This window comes from Haematobia irritans, chromosome 5 (assembly GCF_050003625.1).
Source record: "Haematobia irritans isolate KBUSLIRL chromosome 5, ASM5000362v1, whole genome shotgun sequence".
NCBI classification, from domain to species: Eukaryota; Metazoa; Arthropoda; class Insecta; order Diptera; family Muscidae; genus Haematobia; species Haematobia irritans.
Window position 1 is genome coordinate 101341505 of NC_134401.1, and position 24629 is coordinate 101366133.

Consider the following 24629-nt stretch of genomic DNA (forward strand, 5'->3'; position numbering starts at 1 on the left):
AAATAGAAACTCAATAAAAAATTGAATATTCTCGTAGTTTTCAAAAGCCTTCTCAAAAGAACTTCCATGTAAGTAAAATAGTAAACAAACACAGATTCAAATCACCGTTGCCAAAAGTTGAACAATATTTTATCAAATATTCACCAAAATTTTTTAGTTTTCGATCAAATTTTTGTGTTTAGAAAAAACAAATCGAATGAATGAATGAAATAGAAAATTTTGTCAAAATTTTATTTCTATAGAAAATTTTCTCAAAATTTTGTTTTTATAGAAATTTTTGTCAAAATTTAATTTCTATAGAAAATTGAAGAACTGCTTAGTTGGAGAGGAATTTGAAACGCCGTTCGGACTCGGCTATAAAAAGGAGGTCTCTTGTCATTGAGTTTAACATGGAATCGGGCAGCACTCAGTGATAAGAGAGAAGTTCACCACTGTGGTATCACAATGGACTGAATAGTCTAAGTGAGCCTGATACATCGGGCTGCCACATAACCTAACCTAACCTAAAATTTAGATTTTGAAATTAAACCGTATTTCCTAAAACTGGTGTAAAAGAACTTCATCGAAAGTGGAAAAAATTGATGAGGGATCCCGGGACGCTCTTAAAAAGAAATGTTTGTGGAACAACTTCCAATTTTTTTCTTGCTGGGTTGTCATAGCATGGAAGAATTCTGTTTCTGAAGCCGTTGCATTGCTTTAGAACTTGTGCCTTTGAAGTTTATTTAAATGAAGAAATTAAAAAAAAAAAAAAAAAAAAAAAAAACGAAAAAAATGTTCACAATTTTTTTAAACAATTTAATTTTTTATTTTTATCAATATAATTTATTACACTTTTATTTTCTTATTATTTAATTTTTTCAATTTGAAAAATGGTGCTAACAAGCCTGGCATGGGTTCAAATCTCGCCAGAGGTGAATTTTTTATTCCATGTGCGTCTATTAAACAAATTTTGTTTTAGGTTAAACATCGTTTATATATTATTATTATTATTTATGGCACATATTTTTGTATAAATATATTTCTTCCATATAAATTCAACAGAAAATTGTATTGTTTTGTAATTTGCAAAATCTATTCAAAAGATGTGGGAGTTAAAAAGTCAACTGCCACCGATTGAAACCAATTTTTCATTTTAGTTGTAGAGTTTTTTTTTATTGGTTTCCTTTGCTTTTTCCACATTTTATTACCCAAAATTTATTTTTTTACTTTAAACGGCAAAATAGCGTTTTTTTCTAAGACTTTTCCAAAAGAACTTCATCGGTATTATTCCACCACAGAGACCTTCGAGCGTACTGTTCGCTTGTTGACTAGCTAGTAGCCGTAGTATTAGGTTGTATGATAGTCCTCAGTAATACTAAAAACCAACCTTGACTGATTACCGACCTCAAGCTAATCCTCACCCCGGAGCGACTATCACGCCATTGCTGATAGTGAAGTTGAACATTTTCGCCAACCACCGATCATTAACTAACAGAACTCCTCATCAACTGTAGAGAAGCTGTTCTGCTAACTTTGAGGTCCATTATTTTACTACACTTCCTCCACCTGTGATGAGCCCTAATGTAAAGTCTAAGGATCTCCTTCCCAGTGTTGAAAATCTTCCCAATCATCTTAGATTTAATTTAAGTTCACCGAAATGGACCAATGCCCGCGAAAACTCCTACCGTCATCACTGGACCTAACGTTGAAGTCCAGTATTTTACTACACTTCCTCCACCTGTGATTAGCCCTACTGTAAAGTCTAAGGATCTCCTTCTAAGTGTTGAAAATCTCCCCAATCATCTTGGATTTAATTTAAGTTCACCGAAATGGGCAAATTCCTGCGAAAACTCCTCCCGTTTCCAAACCGACATGCCTTCTATGTCTGGCAATTATGGACAAAACTTACCCAGTTCTCGTCCACTTTTCCCTCACAGAGATCTTCGGGCCTACTCTTCCCCCACAGATATCTTTGGGTCTACTGTTCCACCACAGAGACATTCGGGCGTACTGTTCGCTTGTTGACTAGCTAGTAATACTAAAGCCGTACTTGACCGATTACCGACCTCAAGCTAATCCTGACTCCGGAGCGACTATCACGCCACTGCTGATAGTGAAGTTGAACATTTTCCCAATAACCGATTAACGAACAGAACTCCTCATCAACTGCAAGCAAGCTGCTAAATTTGAGGTCCAGTATTTTGCTACACTTCCTCCACCTTCATGTGGAAAAAATTGATGAAGGATTCCAGGATGCACTTAAAAACAAATGTTTGTGGATTACACTCTGCCGAAATCACTTTTCGATAAAAAGTTTGAAACTCTAATTCCCAACAATGAGGCGTGGTGGACACAGACCCCGGGGAATAAACGATGTATAGATTTCTACACTGATGCCTCCAAATTGGATGGACAATTAGGTTTCGGAGTATATTCTGAAGACCTGGGACTTCGAATAGCGAAACGATTACCCAATCACTGTAGTGTTTTTCAGGCTGAAATATTAGCAACAAGAGAGGTGGCGAATTGGCTGAGAAGTAATGTTTCAACAAATGTTGGCATTAATATATACTCACACAGTCAACCTGCAATAAAATCCTTGGATTCTGTATTTCCTAACTTGAAAGCGGCCATCGACTGCCGCAAATCTCTCAACGAGATGGCTGAGCAGTAAAATGTTCACCTATTATGGGTACCTGGCCATAGGAACATACCGGGAAACTGCGAAGCGGATGAGTAAGCAAGGCTAGGAACTACCTTACATATTCCAGGGGAACTACACGCAGAGAAGGAATATGATCACCTCAAACATGTTTCAAGAGCAAAATGTTACTTTTGTATGGTGGCCATGTAACATGTTTGTCAGTAAAATGTTATTTTCTCGTCAAATATAACCTGCTTGCCGAAATCAGATACATGATTTCCGAGAAAATAACATGGTTGCGAAAACCATGTTACATGATCACCACCCAAAAATAACATTTTGCTCTTAAAACATGTTTGAGTTGATCATATTCCTTCTCTGCGTGTAGTTAGTGCATATGTGTGCAACACCCAGAAGGAGACGAGATAGACACATAGTGTCTTTGGCAATAATGATCAGGGTGGGTCCCTGAGTCGATCTAGCCATGTCTGTCTGTCCGTCCGTCTGTCTGTGAACACATTTTTGTGATCAAAGTCTAGGTTGCAGTTTAAGTCCAATCGCAAATTTGGCACAAGTTCCTGTTTTGGGTGAGAGTAGAACCCTATTGATTTTGGAAGAAATCGGTCCAGATTTAGATATAGCTCCCATATATATCTTTCGCCCGCTATGCACTTATATAGACCCAGAAGCCAGAGTTTTACCCTGATTTGCTTGAAATTTTGCCCAAACATAACAATTTGTCGTATAGTAAAGTGTGCAAAATTTGATTGAAATCGGTTCAGATTTAGATATAGCTCCCATATATATCTTTCGCCCGATATGGACTAATATTTATGGTCCCAGAAGCCACAGTTTTACCCTAATTTGCTTGAAATTTTGCAGAAAAATACCATAGTCAGATGTGCCAAATTTGATTGAAATCGGTTCAGATTTAGATATAGCTCCCATATATATATTTTGCCCGATATGGACTTATATGGCCCCAGAAGCCAGAGTTTTAGCCCGATTTGGTTGAAATTTTGCACTTGGAGTACAATTAGTAGTGTAGTCAAGTGTGCTACATTTTATTGAAATCGGTTCAGATTTAGATATAGATTCCATATATATCTTTCGCCTGATTTTCCGTCATATGACCACAGAGTTCAAAGTTGTAGTCCGATTTACGTGACATTTTTCACAGGGAGTATAATTGAAATACTAAGTATGGAAATGTGGTTGAAATCGGTTTAGATTTCAATATAGCTTCCATATATATGATTTTCCGATTTGGGCAAAAATTACCAAAATACCCACATTTTCCTTATAAAATCGAAAACTTATAAAAGTGACTCAAAATTTCCTTTATTTTTAATACATATCTATCGACCGATAAATCATAAATACACTTTTGCGAAGTTGCCTCAAAATTGGTTCAGATTAAAATGTTTCCCATATTTATACCCTTCACCACTACTGTGGTACAAGGTATAATAAGTTTGTGGATTTGTATGTAACGCCAAGAAGGAGTAATCATAGACCAACCTTTTAGTATACGGATCGGCTTAGAATTAAATTCTGAGTCGATTTAGCGATGTCCGTCTGTCTGTCTGTCTGTCTGTTGATGTATTTTTGTGTGCAAAGTACAGCTCGAAGTTTTAGTCCGATTGTCCTAAAATTTGGTATAGGGTCCTGTTTCGGCTCAAAGACGATCCCTATCGAAAAAATCGGTTCAGATTTAGATATAGCTGCCATATATATTTTTCGCCGATCTGGTCATAATTGGCGTGTATATCAACCGATCTTCCTCAAATTCCGTACATCCGAATATTTTATGGGTCTCGAAAAACTTGCAAACTACCAGCCAAATCGGTTCAGATTTAGATATAGCTCTCATATATAGCTTTCGCCCGATTTACACTCATTTGCCCACAGAGGCCAATATTTTGCTCCGATTTAGGTGAAATTTTGCATAGGGAGTAGAATTAGCATTGTAAGTATGCGTGCCAAATTTAGTTGAAATCGGTTCAGATTTGGATATATCTCCCATATATAGCTTTCGCCCGATTTACACTCATATGACCACAGAGGCCAATTTTTAACTCCGATTTAGTTGAAATTTTGCACAGGGAGTAGAATTAGCATTGTAGCTATGCGTGCCAAATTTGGTTGACTTCGGTTCAGATTTAGATATAGCTCCCATATATATGTTTTTCTGATTTCGATAAAAATGGTCAAAATACCCACATTTTCCTTGTTAAATCGCCACTGCTTAGTCGAAAAGTTTTAAAAATGACTCTAATTTTCCTAAACTTCTAATACATATATATCGAGCGACAAATCATAAATAAACTTGTTCGAAGATTCCTTAAAATTGCTTCAGATTTAAACGTTTCCCATATTTTTTTACTAACATTGTGTTCCACCCTAGTGCATTAGCCGACTTAAATTTTGAGTCTATAGATTTTGTTGAAGTCTATCAAATTCTTCCAGATCGAGTGATATTTAAATGTATGTATTTGGGACAAACCTTTATATATAGCCCCCCCACACATTTGACGGATGTGATATGGTATCGAAAATTTAGATCTACAAAGTGGTGCGGGGTATAATATAGTCGGCCCCGACCGACTTTAGACTTTCCTTACTTGTTTTTTACTAACATAGTGTACCATCCCAAGGCATTAGTTTTAAGTCTATAGATTTTGTAGAAGTCTATCAAATTCTGTCTAGATCGAGTGATATTTAAATGTATGCATTTGGGACAAACCTTTATATATAGCCCCAAACACGTTTGACGGATGTGATATGGTATCGAAAATTTAGATCTACAAAGTGGTGCAGGGTATAATATAGTCGTCCCCGCCCGACTTTAGACTTTCCTTACTTGTTTTTGTTTAATATATACCCCGTATGGACTAACTTACAATTGAGAAGACGGTATTAAGAAGTTTTAAGATACCTTGCCATCGGCAAGTTTTACCGCAATCAATTAATTCCATTGTGGATGACAGTCTTTAGTACAAGTTTCTATGCAATCCATGGTGGAAGGTACATAAGATTCGGCCTGGCCGAACTTACGGCCGTATATATACATAATAGAGAAGGTTCAGTGGTTAAGACTAGAAGTGCCCATATGTAATAGGTACTTTTAGTTAAATGTGGTATCACAATGGACTGAATAGTCTAAGTGAGCCTGAAATTTAATCGGGCTGCCACTTTAACCTAACCTAACCTAACCTACGGCCGTATATACTTGTTTGTTTTTAATTGACTCAATCTCTCAAGTTTGATTAGAAAGTTAATTGTATCAATTAATTTGTTAATTTAAAATGTTTAATCATTGACTTAATTAACCTAATTTTTCTATCATGATTGAAAAGTTAATTGTATCAATTAATTTATTAATTAAATTGAAACTTCAACTTCAATCAACTTTTTAATTGGATATTTTTCTGTGCTGGTAGTGTTTCAGTGTCAGACATGTAACTAGCAGTTTTCTGCGAAAACAATATTTTTATATATTTATTTGAATTCTTTAATTTTGAAGGTTTCCTTCAAACCTCTAAAGTAATTAGTTTTTCTAATTACTTTAACACCATGGGGAGTCTCTATATTCATTGAGTTTTTGGTCTCTTCATGGGAAATGCATGCATTTCGGATGGCATGACTCAGTGCCATAAAACAAAAAGTCTTCTATGTGAATTTACGAAAAATGAAAAATATAAAAGGCCACCCACCCAGACAAAACAGGTGTCTCATATGACGTAAGTTTCCCAATCTTTTTCATTTTGAATGCAAATGAAAGAACACCCAGTTTTAATGGCACATGTCTGAGAACAACAACAAGAGAAATATTTACCTCCACACACCTAGTGAAATATACGTACAAGACGGAAGTTATAAAACAGGTCATGTCCTATTGTCAAGGTATGAGATATGAAAACAAAAAATCTCAAAAAAGAATCAAGACTCAGTACTGAGTACCTATAGAAAAGTCGTTTGGTAGATTGGTTTTTCAGTCCTCCATAGGCCATGTCAAAAACATGGGCTGGTACGTACGAATAATAAAAGTGATTGTCCTCCAGAAAGAGACTGCAGGTGAATACCAAGGTACTTGAGACACAGAGAAGATATAAAAACAATGGAATTTCCATAGCTTATCTTTTTTAAATTGAAATTTAAAATAAAAATATTTCTTTTTGGTACTCACCTCTGATGAGTACCAATCCTAAAGATTTTATTGGCAATTTGCAATAAAATACTCATTTTGTTTCGGTAAAGATATTTTAAGGAATTTTTGAAGTCTAGGTTTTACGTTCTTTAGGCTAGATGTTTTAAATTTGATGCAATACCCAGGTAATGTGGATGGGAGTACGCAGATCACATTTATATGTGGGTGCTTCAGAACAATTTTAGATGTTCATATTATATTGGGAGCCACCGTGGCGCAATGGTTAGCATGCCCGCCTTGCATACACAAGGTCGTGGGTTCGATTCCTGCTTCGACCGAACACCAAAAAGTTTTTCAGCGGTGGATTATCCCACCTAAGTAATGCTGGTGACATTTCTAAGTGTTTCAAAGCATTTTTAAGTGGTTTCACCACAATGTGGAACGCCGTTCGGGCTCGGCTATAAAAAGAAGTCCCTTGAATGGAATCAGACAACACTCAGTGATATGAGAGAAATTCAGCAATTATGATAAAGTAGGCAACGGGAAGGTAAAACAAGTAAGATTCGGCCGGGCCGAATCTTAAATACCCACCACCATGAATATTAGGGTTTCCCTTGAAATTTCAGGAGAGCTTGAGGACTTGAGGACACTTCCCGAAGATAAATTTAAAGATTTCAGCTATGAGGACTATATCGTATTCTGGATTTATAAGAACCATTTTTGTTTGAGTTTTACAGGAATCATTAACATCTCTTGTAAGTGTGCAAGAAAATTATAAAATAACGTCTTGATTACGGTCATAGTTCGGTCCTCAAAGTAATGCCAGATGTGCCTAACGTAGTGGATTACACCCTGGCAAAACCACTTTTCGATTCCCAACAGTGAGGCGTGGTGTACACAGACCCCGGGGAATAAAAGATATATAGATTTCTATACTGATGGCTCCAAATTGAATGGACAAGTGGGGTTCGGAGTATATTCTAAAGATCTGGAAATTCGAATAGCGAAAAGATTACCTAATCACTGTAGTGTTTTTCAGGCTGAAATATTGGCAATAAGAGAGGTGGTGAATTGGCTGAGAAGTAATGTTCCAACAAATATTGGCATTAATATATACCCAGACAGTCAACCTGCAATAAAATCCTTGGACTCTGTGTTCCTTAACTCAAAAACGGCCATAGACTGCCGCAAATCTCTCAACGAGATGGCTGAGCAGTACAATATTCACCTAATATGGGTGCCTGGTCATAGGAACATACCGGGGAACTGTGAAGCAGATGTGTTAGCAAGGCTAGGAACTACCTTACATATTCCAGGGGAACTGGAATCTGTTGGTATGCCTCTGGCCACCTGCAAGCTCTTACTGCGTGAGAAGGCTGTTATGATGGCCAATATTCGATGGGAAAATTGCAAGGGTTGTAACGACACCAAGCAAATATGGCCCCATTTAAACTTAAACCGCACACTAGATATGCTAGTGTTCTCAAGGCGTCAGATAGCACTCCTAATATCTGCTATAACGGGTCGCTGCCTGATAGGCGAATTTGCAAAAACTATAGGTGCGAAGTATAATGACTATTGTATAAGCTGTCATGACGTGGAGGAAAAGGAATCAATTAAACACCTCTTGTGTGAGTGTCCTGCTTTTTGTGTAAGGCGTAAGCGAATTTTAGGAGCATATAACTTTAGATTACTGGCTGACCTGGAAAACGTTAACTTAAGCAGTTTGTTAATGTTTTTGGAGCAATCTGGTTGGTTCCACAAAAGTAAATAATAGAGAAGGTTCAGTGGTTAAGACTAGAAGTGCCCATATGTAATAGGTACTTTTAGTTAAATGTGGTATCACAAGGGACTGAATAGTCTAAGTGAGCCTGAAATTTAATCGGGCTGCCACTTTAACCTAACCTAACCTAACGTCTTGATTAGAAATCTTAAATCTGTAGATTTTCACCCGAGAAGTAAAATCTGGGAATTTTACATTGAGTTTCAAGCAATTTTCATGATCAGTGCGCCTTCTACACCCTTCAGAAGTGAAGTTGGTCTATATGGAGGCATTACCAAATGGACACGTTTTTGTGAGCCTAAAATACCAGAATATTTACAATTTCAGGCAAATCAGATAAAAACTACGGTTTCCAGAAACCCAAGGAGTTAAATCGGGAAATCGGTCTATATGGAGGCTATACCAAAATATGGACCGATATTCACCATTTTCGCCACACCTCTTTATGGTCATAAAATACCTCAAGACTTCCAATTTCAGGCAAATTGGATAAAAACTTCGGATTATAGAAGTCCAAGACCCCATATCGGGAGGTCGGTTTATATGGGGACCATACTAAAACATGGACCGATGCTCACCATTTTTGGCACACCTCTTTACGGTTCTAAAGTACCTCTCGATTTCCAATTATAAAATGGATAAAAACTGCGGTTTCTATAAGCCCAAGAAGTAAAATCGGGAGATCGGTCTATATGGGGCTATACCAAAATATGGACCGATGCTCACCATTTTTGGCACACCTCTTTACGGTTCTAAAGTACCTCTCGATTTCCAATTTCAGATAAATTGGATAAAAACTGCGGTTTCTATAAGCCCAAGAAGTAAAATCGGGAGATCGGTCTATATGGGGGCTATACCAAAATATGGACCGATACTCACAATTTTTGGCACACGTATTTGTGGTCCCACAATACCTCTAGATTTCCAATTTCAGGAAAATTGAATAAAAACTGCGGTTTCTATAAGTCCAAGAAGTAAAATCGGGAGATCAGTCTATATGGGGGCTATACCAAAACATGGACCGATACTCACCATTTTTGGCACATCTCTTTATGGTCCTACAATACCTCTAGATTTCAAATTTCACGCAAATTGGATAAAAACTACGATTTCTACAAGTCCAAGACCCCAAATCGGGAGGTCGGTTTATATGTGGACTATACCAAAACCTGAACCGATATAGCCCATCTTCGAACTTGATCTGCCTGCAGACAAAAGACGAGTTTCAGCACGATTGCTTCATTATTGAAGACTGTAGCGTGATTACAACAGACAGACAGCCAGACAGACGGACATCGTTATATCGTCTTAGAATTTCTCCCTGATCAAGAATATATATACTTTATATAGTCGGAAATCGATACTTCGATGTGTTACAAACAAAACGACAAACTTATTATACCCCCGTCACCATTCAATGGTGGTGTGTATAAAAAAGGTTTTTTATACCCTGCTCCACACTGTGGAACAGGGTATTATAAGTTAGTGCATATGTTTGCAACACCCAGAAGGAGACGAGATAGACACATGGTGTCTTTGGCAAAAATGCTCAGAGTGGGCTCTTGAGTCGATATAGTGATGTCCATCTGTCCGTGAACACATTTTTGTAATCAAAGTCTAGGTCGCAGTTTTAGCCCAATCGACTTCAAATTTGGCACAAGTATGCGTTTTGGCTCAGAATAGATCCCTATTGATTTTGGAAGAAATCGGTTCAGATTTAGATATAGCTCCCATATATATATTTCGCCCGATATGGACTTATATGGCCCCAGAAACCAGAGTTTTAACCTAATTTGCTTAAAATTTTGCACAAGAAGAACAGTTAGTACTAGAGTCAAGTGTTCCAAATTTTATTGAAATCGGTTCAGATTTAGATAAAGCTCCCATATATATCTTTCGCCCGATATGGACTAATACGGTCCCAGAAGCCAGAATTTTACCCCAATTTGGTTGAAATTTTGCACAGGGAGTAGAATTAGCATTGTAGCTATGTGTGCCAAATTTGGTTGAAATCGGTTCAGATTTAGATATAGCTCCCATATATAGCTTTCGGCCGATTTACACTCATTTGACCACAGAGGACAATTTTTTGCTCCGATTTAGTTGAAATTTTGCACAGGGAGTAGAATTAGCATTGTAGCTATGCGTGCCAAATTTGGTTGAAATCGGTTCAGATTTAGATATATCTCCCATATATAGCTTTCGCCCGATTTACACTCATATAACCACAGAGGCCAATTTTTAACTCCGATTTAGTTGAAATTTTGCACAAGGAGTAGAATTAGCATTGCAGCTATGCGTGCCAAATTTGGTTTAAATCGGTTCAGATTTAGATATAGCTCCCATATATATGTTTTTCTGATTTCGACAAAAATGGTCAAAATACCAACATTTTCCTTGTAAAATCGCCACTGCTTAGTCGAAAAGTTGTAAAAATGACTCTAATTTTCCTAAACTTCTAATGCATATATATCGAGCGATAAATCATAAATAAACTTTTGCGAAGTTTCCTTAAAATTGCTTCAGATTTAAAGGTTTCCCATATTTTTTTAATAAAATTGTGTTCCACCCTCGTGCATTAGCCGACTTAAATTTTGAGTCTATAGATTTTGTAGAAGTCTATCAAATTCTGTCCAGATCCAGTGATATTTAAATGTATGTATTTGGGACAAACCTTTATATATAGCCCCCAACATATTTGACGGATGTGGTATCGAAAATTTAGATCTACAAAGTGGTGCAGGGTATAATATAGTCGGCCCCGCCCGCCTTTAGACTTTCCTTACTTGTTTCTGGAGGATGTTTGGATGCAATTCCTATTCCAGCAATAAGTGTTGACAGCATGAGGAATTACAAAATCAAATTATGCATTCGATTAAGCAAATTTTTGGAAATAACTAGCACACGCACAATTTGGGGTGATCATATTCCTCATATGATCATGATCATGTAACATGTTTGTTGCAATTACGTTGTGTTCTCGAAAATTATGTAACTGATGAGAAAAAGAATATTTTTGCGAAAAAAAATGTTACAAGCTTCCTGTGAAAAAGTAACATGGTACTTTTGAAGCCTGTTTGGTGTGATCATATTCCTTCTCTGCAATTGCACAGAAAAAATATCTCCAAAATAATTCCGATTAAAAAGTTAATTGAAGCTGAAAACTTTTTCAAAAAAACTAGTAAGGAAAGTCTATTTACTATAGTCGGTCCCGCCCGACTTTAGACTTTCCTTACTTGTTTGTAAATAAATCAATATCAAGCAAATACTCTAGCTTTTTGTATTACTCAAACAATCGAATTTCAAGTTTCTTGGATTTAGAATGGATTCCTTAGATTTGAAGAAGTTAATATTTTACTTACCTTCCATACAGTTACTGCCGGTTTTACCAAAGGGACATAGACAACGACTTATTCCTTCAGATTTATCGCATAATCCATCAATTCCGCATTCCAAGTTACAAATTCTGAAAAGAATAATAAAAGAACAAGAATAAATTTACTTACATATATACATAAACTATTATAATATACTATGCTAAATACTAATATATATAGTAGTGCTTAAATATTTCCAAAAACAAAAACATGTTACGTGTGGCACTATGAATATAGGTCTATGGAAAATTTGCCCAAAACCTAGATGAAGTAGGATCCCAAATAAAGTTATAGAAAATAGAGGTGTGCACGTGAGTAATAGTTTACTCACGCACACTCACGACTGAAAAATCATACTCACGCACGATATTTTTTGGTAGGACTCACGCACACTCACGAAAAGAAAATTTGTACTCACGCACACTCACGCACGAAAACGTCGTGACTCACGAAAAATACCGTGACTCACGAAGTGTATGAAAACATGAGCATTATTAAAATCGAGAGTGTTATTCAACTCTTAACATCCCAGGTGTCACTAAAATTGTAATTGAATTTAAGTCTTAATCGTTTTATGTTGGTGAGCAGGAATATTTTCGTGAGAGTAATTCGTTACTCACGCACACTCACGAAGATATTATTTTCGTTACTCACGCACACTTACGAAGATATTATTTTCGTGACTCACGCTCACGCACGACATTTTGGTTTGTTAATCACGCTCACGCACACTCACGCTGTTGTCATGTGCGTGACTCACGCACGAATCACGGAAATTTTCGTGAGTCACGACAATTTCGTGTCACGTGCACACCTCTAATAGAAAACAAGTAAGGAAAGTCTAAAGTCGGGCGTTGCCGACTATATTATACCCTGCACCACTTTGTAGATCTAAATTTTCGATACCATATCACATCCGTCAAATGTGTTGGGGGCTATATATAAAGGTTTGTCCCAAATACATACATTTAAATATCACTCGATTTGGACAGAATTTGATAGACTTTTACAAAATCTATAGACTCAAAATTTAAGTTGGCTAATGCACTAGGGTGGAACACAATTTTAGTAAAAAAAATATGGGAAACATTTAAATCTGAAGCAATTTTAAGGAAACTTCGCAAAAGTTTATTTATGATTTATCGCTCGATATATATGTAGTAGAAGTTTAGGAAAATTAGAGTCATTTTTACAACTTTTCGACTAAGCAGTGGTGATTTTACAAGGAAAATGTTGGTATTTTGACCATTATTGTCGAAATCAGAAAAAACATGTATATGGGAGCTATATCTAAATCTGAACCGATTTCAATCAAATTTTGCACACTTGACTATACTACTGATTGTACTCCTAGTGCAAAATTTCAACCAAATTCGCTCAAAAATCTGGCTTCTGGGGCCATATAAGTCCATATCGGGCGAAAGATATATATGGGAGCTATATCTAAATCTAAACCGATTTCAATCAAATTTTGCACACTTGACTATACGACTAAGTGTTATGTTTGTAAAAAATTTCAAGCAAATCGGTATAAAACTCTGGCTGCTGGGTCCATATTAGTGCATATCGGGCGAAAGATATATATGGGAGCTATATCTAAATCTGAACCGATTTCTTCCAAAATCAATAGGGTTCTATTCTCACCCAAATTAGGAACATGTGCCAAATTTGAAGGCGATTGGACTTAAATTGCGACCTAGACTTTGATCACAAAAATGTGTTCACAGACAGACGGACGGACGGACGGACAGACGGACATGGTTATATCGACTCAGGGACCCACCCTGAGCATTATTGCCAAAGACACCATGTGTCTATCTCGTCTCCTTCTGGGTGTTACAAACATATGCACTAACTTATAATACCCTGTTCCACAGTGTGGCGCAGGGTATAAATATGGGAAACATTTAAATCTGAAGCAATTTTAATGAAACTTCGCAAAAGTTTATTTATGATTTATCGCTCGATATATATGTATTAGAAGTTTAGGAAAATTAGAGTCATTTTTACAACTTTTCGACTAAGCAGTGGCGATTTTACAAGGAAAATGTTGGTATTTTGACCATTTTTGTCGAAATCAGAAAAACATATATATGGGAGCTAAAGGGTGATTCTTTTGAGGTTATAATTTTCATGCATTAGTATTTGACAGATCACGTGGGATTTCAGACATGGTGTCAAAGAGAAAGATGCTCAGTATGCTTTGACATTTCATCATGAATAGACTTACTAACGAGCAACGCTTGCAAATCATTGAATTTTATTACCAAAATCAGTGTTCGGTTCGAAATGTGTTTCGCGCTTTACGTCCGATTTATGGTCTACATAATCGACCAAGTGAGCAAACAATTAATGCGATTGTGACCAAGTTTCGCACTCAGTTTACTTTATTGGACATTAAACCAACCACACGAATGCGTACAGTGCGTACAGAAGAGAATATTGCGTCTGTTTCTGAGAGTGTTGCTGAAGACCGTGAAATGTCGATTCGTCGCCGTTCGCAGCAATTGGGTTTGTGTTATTGGACCACATGGAAGATTTTACGCAAAGATCTTGGTGTAAAACCGTATAAAATACAGCTCGTGCAAGAACTGAAGCCGAACGATCTGCCACAACGTCGAATTTTCAGTGAATGGGCCCTAGAAAAGTTGGCAGAAAATCCGCTTTTTTATCGACAAATTTTGTTCAGCGATGAGGCTCATTTCTGGTTGAATGGCTACGTAAATAAGCAAAATTGCCGCATTTGGAGTGAAGAGCAACCAGAAGCCGTTCAAGAACTGCCCATGCATCCCGAAAAATGCACTGTTTGGTGTGGTTTGTACGCTGGTGGAATCATTGGACCGTATTTTTTCAAAGATGCTGTTGGACGCAACGTTACGGTGAATGGCGATCGCAATCGTTCGATGCTAACAAACTTTTTGTTGCCAAAAATGGAAGAACTCAACTTGGTTGACATGTGGTTTCAACAAGATGGCGCTACATGCCACACAGCTCGCGATTCTATGGCCATTTTGAGGGAAAACTTCGGAGAACAATTCATCTCAAGAAATGGACCGGTAAGTTGGCCACCAAGATCATGCGATTTGACGCCTTTAGACTATTTTTTGTGTGGCTACGTCAAGTCTAAAGTCTACAGAAATAAGCCAGCAACTATTCCAGCTTTGGAAGACAACATTTCCGAAGAAATTCGGGCTATTCCGGCCGAAATGCTCGAAAAAGTTGCCCAAAATTGGACTTTCCGAATGGACCACCTAAGACGCAGCCGCGGTCAACATTTAAATGAAATTATCTTCAAAAAGTAAATGTCATGGACCAATCTAACGTTTCAAATAAAGAACCGATGAGATTTTGCAAATTTTTGCAAAGTTATCAAGCTCTTAACAAATCACCCTTTATATCTAAATCTGAACCGATTTCAACCAAATTTGGCACGCATAGCTACAATGCTAATTCTACTCCCTGTGCAAAATTGGGGTAAAACTCTGGCTTCTGGGACCGTATTAGTCCATATCGGGTGAAAGATATATATGGGAGCTATACCTAAATCTGAACCGATTTCAATAAAATTTGGCACACTTGACTATAGTACTAATTGTTCTTCTTGTGCAAAATTTTAAGCAAATTAGGGTAAAACTCTGGCTTCTGGGTCCATCTAAGTCCATATCGGGCGAAATATATATATGGGAGCTATATCTAAATCTGAACCGATTTCTTCCAAAATCAATAGGGATCTATTCTGAGCTAAAACACATACTTGTGCCAAATTTGAAGTCGATTGGACTAAAACTGCGACCTAGACTTTGATTACAAAAATGTGTTCACGGACAGACGGACAGACGGACATCACTATATCGACTCAAGAGCCCACCCTGAGCATTTTTGCCAAGGACTCCATGTGTCTATCTCGTCTCCTTCTGGGTGTTGCAAACATATGCACTAACTTATAATACCCTGTTCCACAGTGTGGAGCAGGGTATAAAAAGCATACAATTTGAATTCAAATAGAATTCAAACCAAAAATGGTAGATTTTTACTGTTTGGTGGATTGGTAGAATTCTTGATGTTTTGGTAGATTTTGCAAAATATTTCTATCCATCTAAGAAGTACTTTTCTATAGAAATAAAATTTTGAGTAAAATTTCTGTAGAAAAAAAATTGACAAAATTTCTATAAATTCAATAGCTTTAAAATATTTAATTTTCGAGTTAATGTAATTTAATTTTCAAAGTCTATTGTGAGTATGTTCGTAATAACATTTAAAATTCGAATTTTACAATTGAATTGGGGATATTTATACACCTAAATAAGTGTCGCCAGTCGAAGAGGTCATAATATATAAAATTGCCGATCAATTTATCTGATCATTATCCGATTATTTAGCATGGTTGTTAAATATCATATACCACCATCACGTACCAAATTTCAACCAGATCGGATGAATTTTGCTTCTCCGAAAGGCACCGGGGGTCAAATCTGGGTATCGATTTATATGGGGGCTATATATAATTATGGACTGATATGAACCAATTCCTGCATGGTTGTTGGATACCATATATTAACACCACGTACCAAATTTCAACCGAATGGGAAGAATTTTGCTCTTCCAAGATGCTCCGGAGTTCAAATCTGGGGATCGGTTTATATGGGGCCTATATATAATTATGGACCGATATCGACCAATTTTTGCATGGGTGTTTGAGGCCATATATTAACATCACTTACCAAATTTCAACTGAATCAGATGAATTTTGGTCTTCCAAGAGGCTCCGGAGGTCAAATCTGGTGATCGGTTTATATGGGCCTATATATAATTATGGACCGATATGGACCAATTTTTGCATGGTCATTAGAGACCGTATACTAACATCATGTACCAAATTTCAGCCGGATCCGATGAAATATGTTTCTCTTAGAGGCTCTGCAAGCCAAATCTGGGGATTGGTTTATATGGGGGCTATATATAATTATGGACCGATGTGGACCAATTTTTGCATGGTTGTTAGAGACCTAACTAAGACTAACACCATGTACAAAATTTCAGCCGGATCGGTTGAAATTTGCTTCTCTTAGAGGATCGACAAGCCAAATTTGGAGGTCCGTTTTATGGCTGCTATCCGATATGGCCCATTTGCAATACCATCCGACCTACATCAACAACAACTACTTGTGCCAAGTTTCAAGTGGATAGCTTGTTTCGTACGGAAGTTAGCGTGATTTCAACAGACGGACGGACGCACGGACATGCTCAGATCGACTCAGAATTTCACCACGACCCAGAATATATATACTTTATGGGGTCTTAGAGCAATATTTCGATGTGTTACACATTTTTCAGAATTTTATTTTTATGGAAAAAAGTTTTTTATAGCAAAAATTCTCAACATTTTATTTATATAAAGATTTTTTCATTTCTGTATTTCTATGGAAAATTTTCTCAAAATTTTATTTCTGTAGAAAAAGTTATCAACATTTTATTTTTATAGAATTTTTTCTGAAAATTTTATTTTTATAATAAATTTTATTTCTATACAAAATTTCCTTATAATTTTGTTTCTATAGAACATTTTTCAAAATTTTATATTTATGGAAAATTTTCCCAATTTTTTTATAGCAAAATTTTATTTATGTAAAGATTTTTTCATTTCTGTATTTCTATAGAAAATCTTATTTCTGTAGAAAAAGTTGTCAACACTTTATTTTTATAGAAATTTTTCTGAAAATCTTACTTTTATCTCTCTAAAACTACAAAAAAAAATTTAAGTTTTCTTGAAATTTACAAAGGCAGTGGGGGAAGGTTATGAACGAAGAGGCAACCTTCCTTGCCCCACACTTGAAGGAAAGTTTCAAGAATTTTCAGGGAAGGTTAGGGGTGTCGATATTGTATCGGGGAAAGTGACGTTCCTTTAAAACAATAGAGCAAAATTTAAACATCTCCGATCTACTTGAAATTTACAGCGACGTGGCAGGAGGTAATTAAATTTATACATAATTTTTAAATTACTATATGATTTTTCGATATCTGGTTGGGGAAGGGGAAAATTGAAATAAACTTTATCGATTTACTTCGATAGAATTTATAGGGACCTTTGAGTAGTTGTGAGATTAATATAGGGTACGTGATAGTCCGATATCAGGTCGGAGTGGAGCCAATGTGGGAGGTGAGAGGGTTCACTTTTGTCCTTTTTTTTTTTTTTTTTTTTTAAATTGAAATTAGATGGTTGTCCGTAAATGGGAACTCGGTACATAATTTTATGATTTTTGCATAGGCTTCTGCCAGCGATTTATTGGATGGGAAACAGTAATTCTTTGTAGGTTATTATAATATAGTGCTTAATTTTCAGATACGTTGAGGAGAAGGATACCTTTCCTTGACAAACCACACTTAAAATTCACAAGAAATATAGAAGATTGTCTAACTACTTGAATACAGAACATTATTTAAAACAATTTGGAGGAAAGGGTACACCCTCACCCCGACATTTTTTAAGACGAACCGTTTTACAAATGCATTTCCGCCGTATTTGTACCTATAAACGAAAAATCAAGTAGTCCGATTTGTTTAAAAGAATTCAAATCTTTTCGAATTGGTTTTCAGCACGAAGGATATAGTTGACTATGTTAACGCACAATGTTCCTCCAAATACGCTTCGGAAGGCGCAGCGAAGCGTGCCGGGTTACGCTAGTACTTTATATAGTCTAAAGACGATATTTCGTGTGTTACAAACGGAATGGCAAATCTATTATACTCCCATGGTAGTGGGTTAAAAAAAATCCATAAGGATAGAATTTATGAATTTTTTAAACATTTCTTAATTTTAAAGAAATTTGAACACAAATTGTTTATCTCTGGTATCCTAACATTTAAGTTGCATAATCTTTCATAGTAGGTCTATATATTTTTCAGTGTGTTTTCTAACCAGAAAATTGTGAAAGGCAAAACTTTAAAAGCACTTGCAAAAATGTTCTCCCAAAGATGTTCTTTATTTTAACTGCACAGGAAGTTCATATGAGTCAATTTGTTATAACTCTCTTTTTTTCATATTTTTAATTGGAAAAGTAATTTTTTTACTTCAAATAGGTTAAAAACAGATTAATAATTAATAAAATGATACAAATTATTATTATTTGATGTCAAACGTTCCAGACAAAATCATAAAAAAAATTAAAATTTATTTATTTGTCAAAATATCACATAATTTCTTAATTCACATCCAAAATACTGAATTTGCATCACACCTTAAGAAATTATGCAAATTCAGTGCAACGGACGTTGAAATGATGGACATCCGTCCTATCACAAGCCCATGTTAAATTCATCGCTTCTGAGCGAATTTTGCACCACTTCCGGATCCAAAAAGAACATTTTCACTACTTTTTTGGCTACGCTTTTTTGCTGGGTATATTCTCAGAGACAATATTTGATGGGCGATTCTTTTTTAAATCAATTTTAATCAAATAAATTTTAAATTTTAACATAGTCTTAGACAGAAAAGATTATAGCCTTTAATTTATTCGGTCTCCGTTTCTCTTTCTTTCATCTTTTGATCTTAACTGGGTCAGAATGCTATTGCATATCGTTGCAAGCCTGGTTGTTTTCTTGTTTCATTTTCGTTGTTGTTGAAATTTCCTTTGATTTATTTTCCTTTGATGGAGAAAAACATTCATTTTTCACGCCTTTAAAGATAATGGACTTGAGGGTTTGTGTGTGGGTTCTTTTTTGATTTGAAAAGCCAAATTTAAATGTGAGTGAGTGGCAAAATCTAACTGTGGTCCTACAAAAATCCTTCATTTGAACAAACTGAAATTTTTGTGGAATTCCTCTTTTATTGCCAGGGGCTAGCAAATCATGAGATGTTTGTGGTTTCATTGCAAATGTTAAGGTTTATTTGATTGTTGTACTTTTTTTGTTGTTGTTTGTGACATGCACTTTGACCTTTGTTTTGTGGTGTGTTTTTTTGTGTGCTTAAAATTGCAAAATTGCATACAAGTTCTGGAGAATGTACACTGAAAAAATAAGTGTCGTAAGGACAAACCATGTTCCTTAATCTATATATGTCCATAAAACTCGAAAAATAATTGTATAATTAGATATAATGCATTTGGACGTCAATTGCCTGTTTCGGTATCAGGCTAACATGTAATATAATAAGCAACGATGAGCCCGTCGTAAAACTAGGAAAAACACGACTAATGTACGCGTTAGAATTGTTGTTGTATCCTGGAAACCAGTTTCTGTTAATTGTCATATGTTGTAGTTGACTGTAGAAACAATAAGCATTGTTCGACTGTTCACCACTTAGGTGAATTCTAACAAATTAGCTTTCTGAAAATAAATTTCGTGTTGTTGCATTACTATGTAACAAAACGAAATAAAAATAAGATTAAGGGACTTGTAAGTTATATGAAAAGATGATGTACAGTGGGACAAAAGATGATTCAATTTGTAAGAGGAAATTTCCCAAATGTTTTCTCCATAAGGAGTTAGCATAAAGGGCCCAAAATTGAGTCATCTCTCCCAGCCAGATCTATACTAAAGGCTGTGGAAAGGTTCATTCACCCGAACCGAAACATGTACAGTCCAGGCGTGTATAGATTAGTATCTGGCGTTTTCTTTTCAATGGCTCTATTAACCATGTTCCTTAATCTATATCTGTCCATAAAGCTCGAAAAATAATTGTATAATTAGATATAATGCATTTGGACGTCAATTGCCTGTTTCGGTATCAGGCTAACATGTAATACAAAGTTTTTATATTCTTAAAATATAAATGCGAGTTTTGCTTTGCACAGAAGACTCATTTTTCTAAAACAAAATTCGTTTCTTTGACAAAAAGTTGATTAACTTTCTATTGAAGACATTTTGTGCTTAAAGTTAGGAGATACGACTTTAAATTGACTATCTTTATATTAAAGAAAATCATACTGAATTGAGGTCATTTTGTAAATTTCTTCATTCAAATGTACTTTCAAGGCACAACTTCTAAAGCAATGCAAAGGATCAGAAAACGAAGTGCTTCCGTCCCACGGCAAGCTCATGTAAAATTCATTGGAGATGATCCAAGTTTTCACTTCTTCCGGGTCACAATTTGAGGATCCAAACTAATTTTTGGGGAAACTGTTTTTTGCTGGGTTGTTTTCTTAAAACGTCATACTTTGTAAATTGTAGTTAATATCTTTTTAAATAAAACAAGTATATACAGCAGTAAGTTCGGCCGGGCCGAACCTTAAATACCCACCACCATGAACCAAATATTAGGGTTTCCTTTGAAATTTCAGGAGGGCTTAAGGATATGGGGACACTTCCCGAAGATAAATTTAAAGATTTCACCTATGAGGACTATATCAGATTCTGGATTTATAAGAACTAGTTTTGTTTGAGTTTTAGAGGAATCATTAACATCTCTTGTAAGTGTGCAAGAAAATTATAAAATAACGTCTTGATTTGAAATCTTAAATCTGTAGAAGTAAAATCTGGAAATTTTACATTGAGTTTCAAGCAATTTTCATGATCAGTGCGCCTTCTACACCCTCAAGTAGTGAAGTCGGTCTATATGGAGCTATTACCAAATGGACCGATAAAAACTTAATCCGATACACGTTTTTTGAGTCTAAAATACCAGAATACTACGGTTTCTAGAAACCCAAGGAGTTAAATCAGGAGATCGTTCTTATGGGGGCTATACTAAAATATGGACCGATACTCACCATTTTTGGCACACCTCTTCACAGTTCTAAAATACCTAAAGATTTCTAGTTTCAGGCAAATTGGATAAAAACTACGAATTCTATAAGCCCAAAAAGAAAAATCGGGAGATCGGTTTATATGGGGACTATACCAAAACATGGACCGTTACTCACCATTTTTGGCACACCTCTTTATGGTTCTAAAATACCTCTAGAATTTGAAATTGAGGCAAATTGGATAAAAACTACGGATTCTATAAGCCCAAGAAGTAAAGTCGGGAGATCGGTCTATATGGGGGCTATACCAAAACATGCACTGACACTCACCATTTTTGGCACACCTCTTCAAGGTTCCAAAATACCTCAAGATTTTCAATTTTGCGCAAATTGGATGAAAACTACGGTTTCTATAAGCGAAAGACCCCAAATCGGGAGGTCGGTTTATATGGGGGCTATACCAAAACATGGACCGACACTCACCATTTTTGGCACACCTCTTCAAGGTCCCAAAATATCTCTAGATTTTCAATTTCGCGCAAATTGGATGAAAACTACGGTTTCTATAAGCGAAAGACCCCAAATCGGGAGGTCGGTTTATATGGGGGCTATACCAAACCATGGACCGACACTCACCATTTTTGGCACACCTCTTCAAGGTCCCAAAATATCTCTAGATTTTCAATTTCGCACAAATTGGATGAAAACTACGGTTTCTATAAGCGAAAGACCCCAAATCGGGAGGTCGGTTTATATGGGGGCTATACCAAACCATGGACCGACACTCACCATTTTTGGCACACCTCTTCAAGGTCCCAAAATATCTCTAGATTTTCAATTTCGCGCAAATTGGATGAAAACTACGGTTTCTATAAGCGAAAGACCCCAAATCGGGAGGTCGGTTTATATGGGGGCTATACCAAAACATGGCCCGATATAGCCCATCTTCGAACTTGACCTGCGCGCAGACAAAAGACGATTCTGTGCCAAATTTCAGGACGATAGCTCCATTATTGAATGCTGTAGCGTGATTACAACAGACAGACAGACAGACAGACAGACGGTCAGACGGACATGCTTATATCGTCTTAGAATTTCTCCCTGATCAAGAATATATATACTTTATATAGTCGGAAATCGATATTTCGATGCGTTACAAACGGAATGACAAACTTATTATACCCCGTCACCATTCTATGGTGGTGGGTATAAAAACGAAAAAATTCACGTTTCACAATATCAAACAAAAAACCCAAATTCAAAAGAAAATTCCCTCTTAAATTGATTCTTAAAGAAGTTCTCCGTTTCTTTGGCTCAAAATCAATACCAAAGTCATTAGAGTAAAACCAAACTTTGGACAATTTTTTTTCAGTGTAGGAATGGGGCACATGGCAACTGGTTGACATTGTGGGTTTTCTAAATAATTTGCATTCATAGAAGAATTTTTCGCTATGAACATTCAAGAGAAACACCCGCTTTAGGGTCAATCGAGAAGCAAAGGACATAGTGACAAGTGCAAGATTTCTTATATTTCTTTTAATGACAATTAAAAAGCAAGGAAAAGCTTAAGGTGGGCGGCGAGCGCATACAAAGGAAATGCCATTAAAATTCAGCCAACGACATTTTTTCACTTTTTTCAGGAGATACGAGTGTAATTTTCTTTGGGTTTAGTGAATGCTCGAATTTATTCTCATAATTGGTTGATAGTTTTACTGCCAGTAGAGAATGCTGGTGAGGAATGTTGTAATTCCAAAATGACCCTCCATACAACCATCTTGCAGACTATAGGCCTTTGTCCAACTATATTTGACAAATATACTTTTCCTCTGTCGGTTAAGCTACTCTTGTGGTTTAGTCAACGCATGGTTTTAAGCAAAAATCAAAACAACAAATATGATTGAAGTACAAACCAACAATAAAAAACAAGGAAAAAATTGATAAAATTTTCATTTCATTTATTTCATTAATAATCGAAAAGCCCTACAGGCCTAAAATAATTACAAAGTTAAATTCAGAGTAAGAGAAAAAAATTGACAAAATTTTCTATAGAAATAAAATTTGGCAAGATTTTCTATAGAAATAAAATTTTGAAAAAATTATCCATAGAAATAAAATTTTGAAAATTTTTTCTATAGAAATAAAATTTTGAAAAAAAAAAATTACAAACAAGGAAAAAAGTGATAAAATTTTCTATAGAAAAAATTGACAAAATTTTCTATAGAAATAAAAGTTTAACAAAATTTTCTATAGAAATAAAAATTTGACAATATTTTGTCAAAATTTTATTTCTATAGTAAATTTTTACTATAGAAATAAAATTTTGACAAAATTTTCTATTGAAATAAAATTTTTACAAAATTTTTTATTGAAGTAAAATTTTAGCAAAATTTTTTATAGAAAAAGTTTAACAAAATTTTTAAGAGAAATATAATTTTGACCAAATTTTCTATAGAAATATAATTTTGACAAAATTTTCTATAGAAGTAAAATTTTGACAAAATTTTCTATAGAAGTAAAATTTTGACAAAATTTTTTATTGAAGTAAAATTTTAACAAAAATTTTTATAGAAATATAATTTTGACCAAATTTTCTATAGAAATATAATTTTGACAAAAACATTCTATATAATAATAAATTTGACAGTTTTTTTATAGGAATAAATTGTTGACAAAATACTCTATAGAAATAAAATTTTGACAATATTTTCTTTAGAAGTAAAATTTTGACAAATTTCAATAGAAATAAATTTCTTATAAAAAAATGTTAAATATAAATGTTGACAAAATTTACTACAGAAATAAAATTTTGACAAAATTTTCTATACAAATAAAATTTTGAAAAAATTATCTATAGAAATAAAATGTTGACAACTTTTTCTATAGAAATAAAATTTTGCAAATTTTTCTATAAACAAGCAAACAAATTGATAAAATTTTCTATAGAAAAAATTGACAAAATTTTCTATTGAAATAAAATTTTGAGAAAATTTTCTATAGAAATAAAAAATTGACAAAA

At 35.2% G+C, this 24629-nt stretch overlaps 1 protein-coding gene across 1 annotated transcript in view; it reads right to left on the minus strand.

Moving 5' to 3' along the window:
- The window catches only part of SP2353 (EGF like, fibronectin type III and laminin G domains protein pikachurin), a 348551-nt gene that overhangs the window by 24055 nt on the left and 299867 nt on the right, over window positions 1-24629 (minus strand). Inside the window, 1 exon segment of the mRNA XM_075309229.1 lies at window positions 11919-12022. Coding sequence (XP_075165344.1) covers window positions 11919-12022 — 104 coding nt within the window.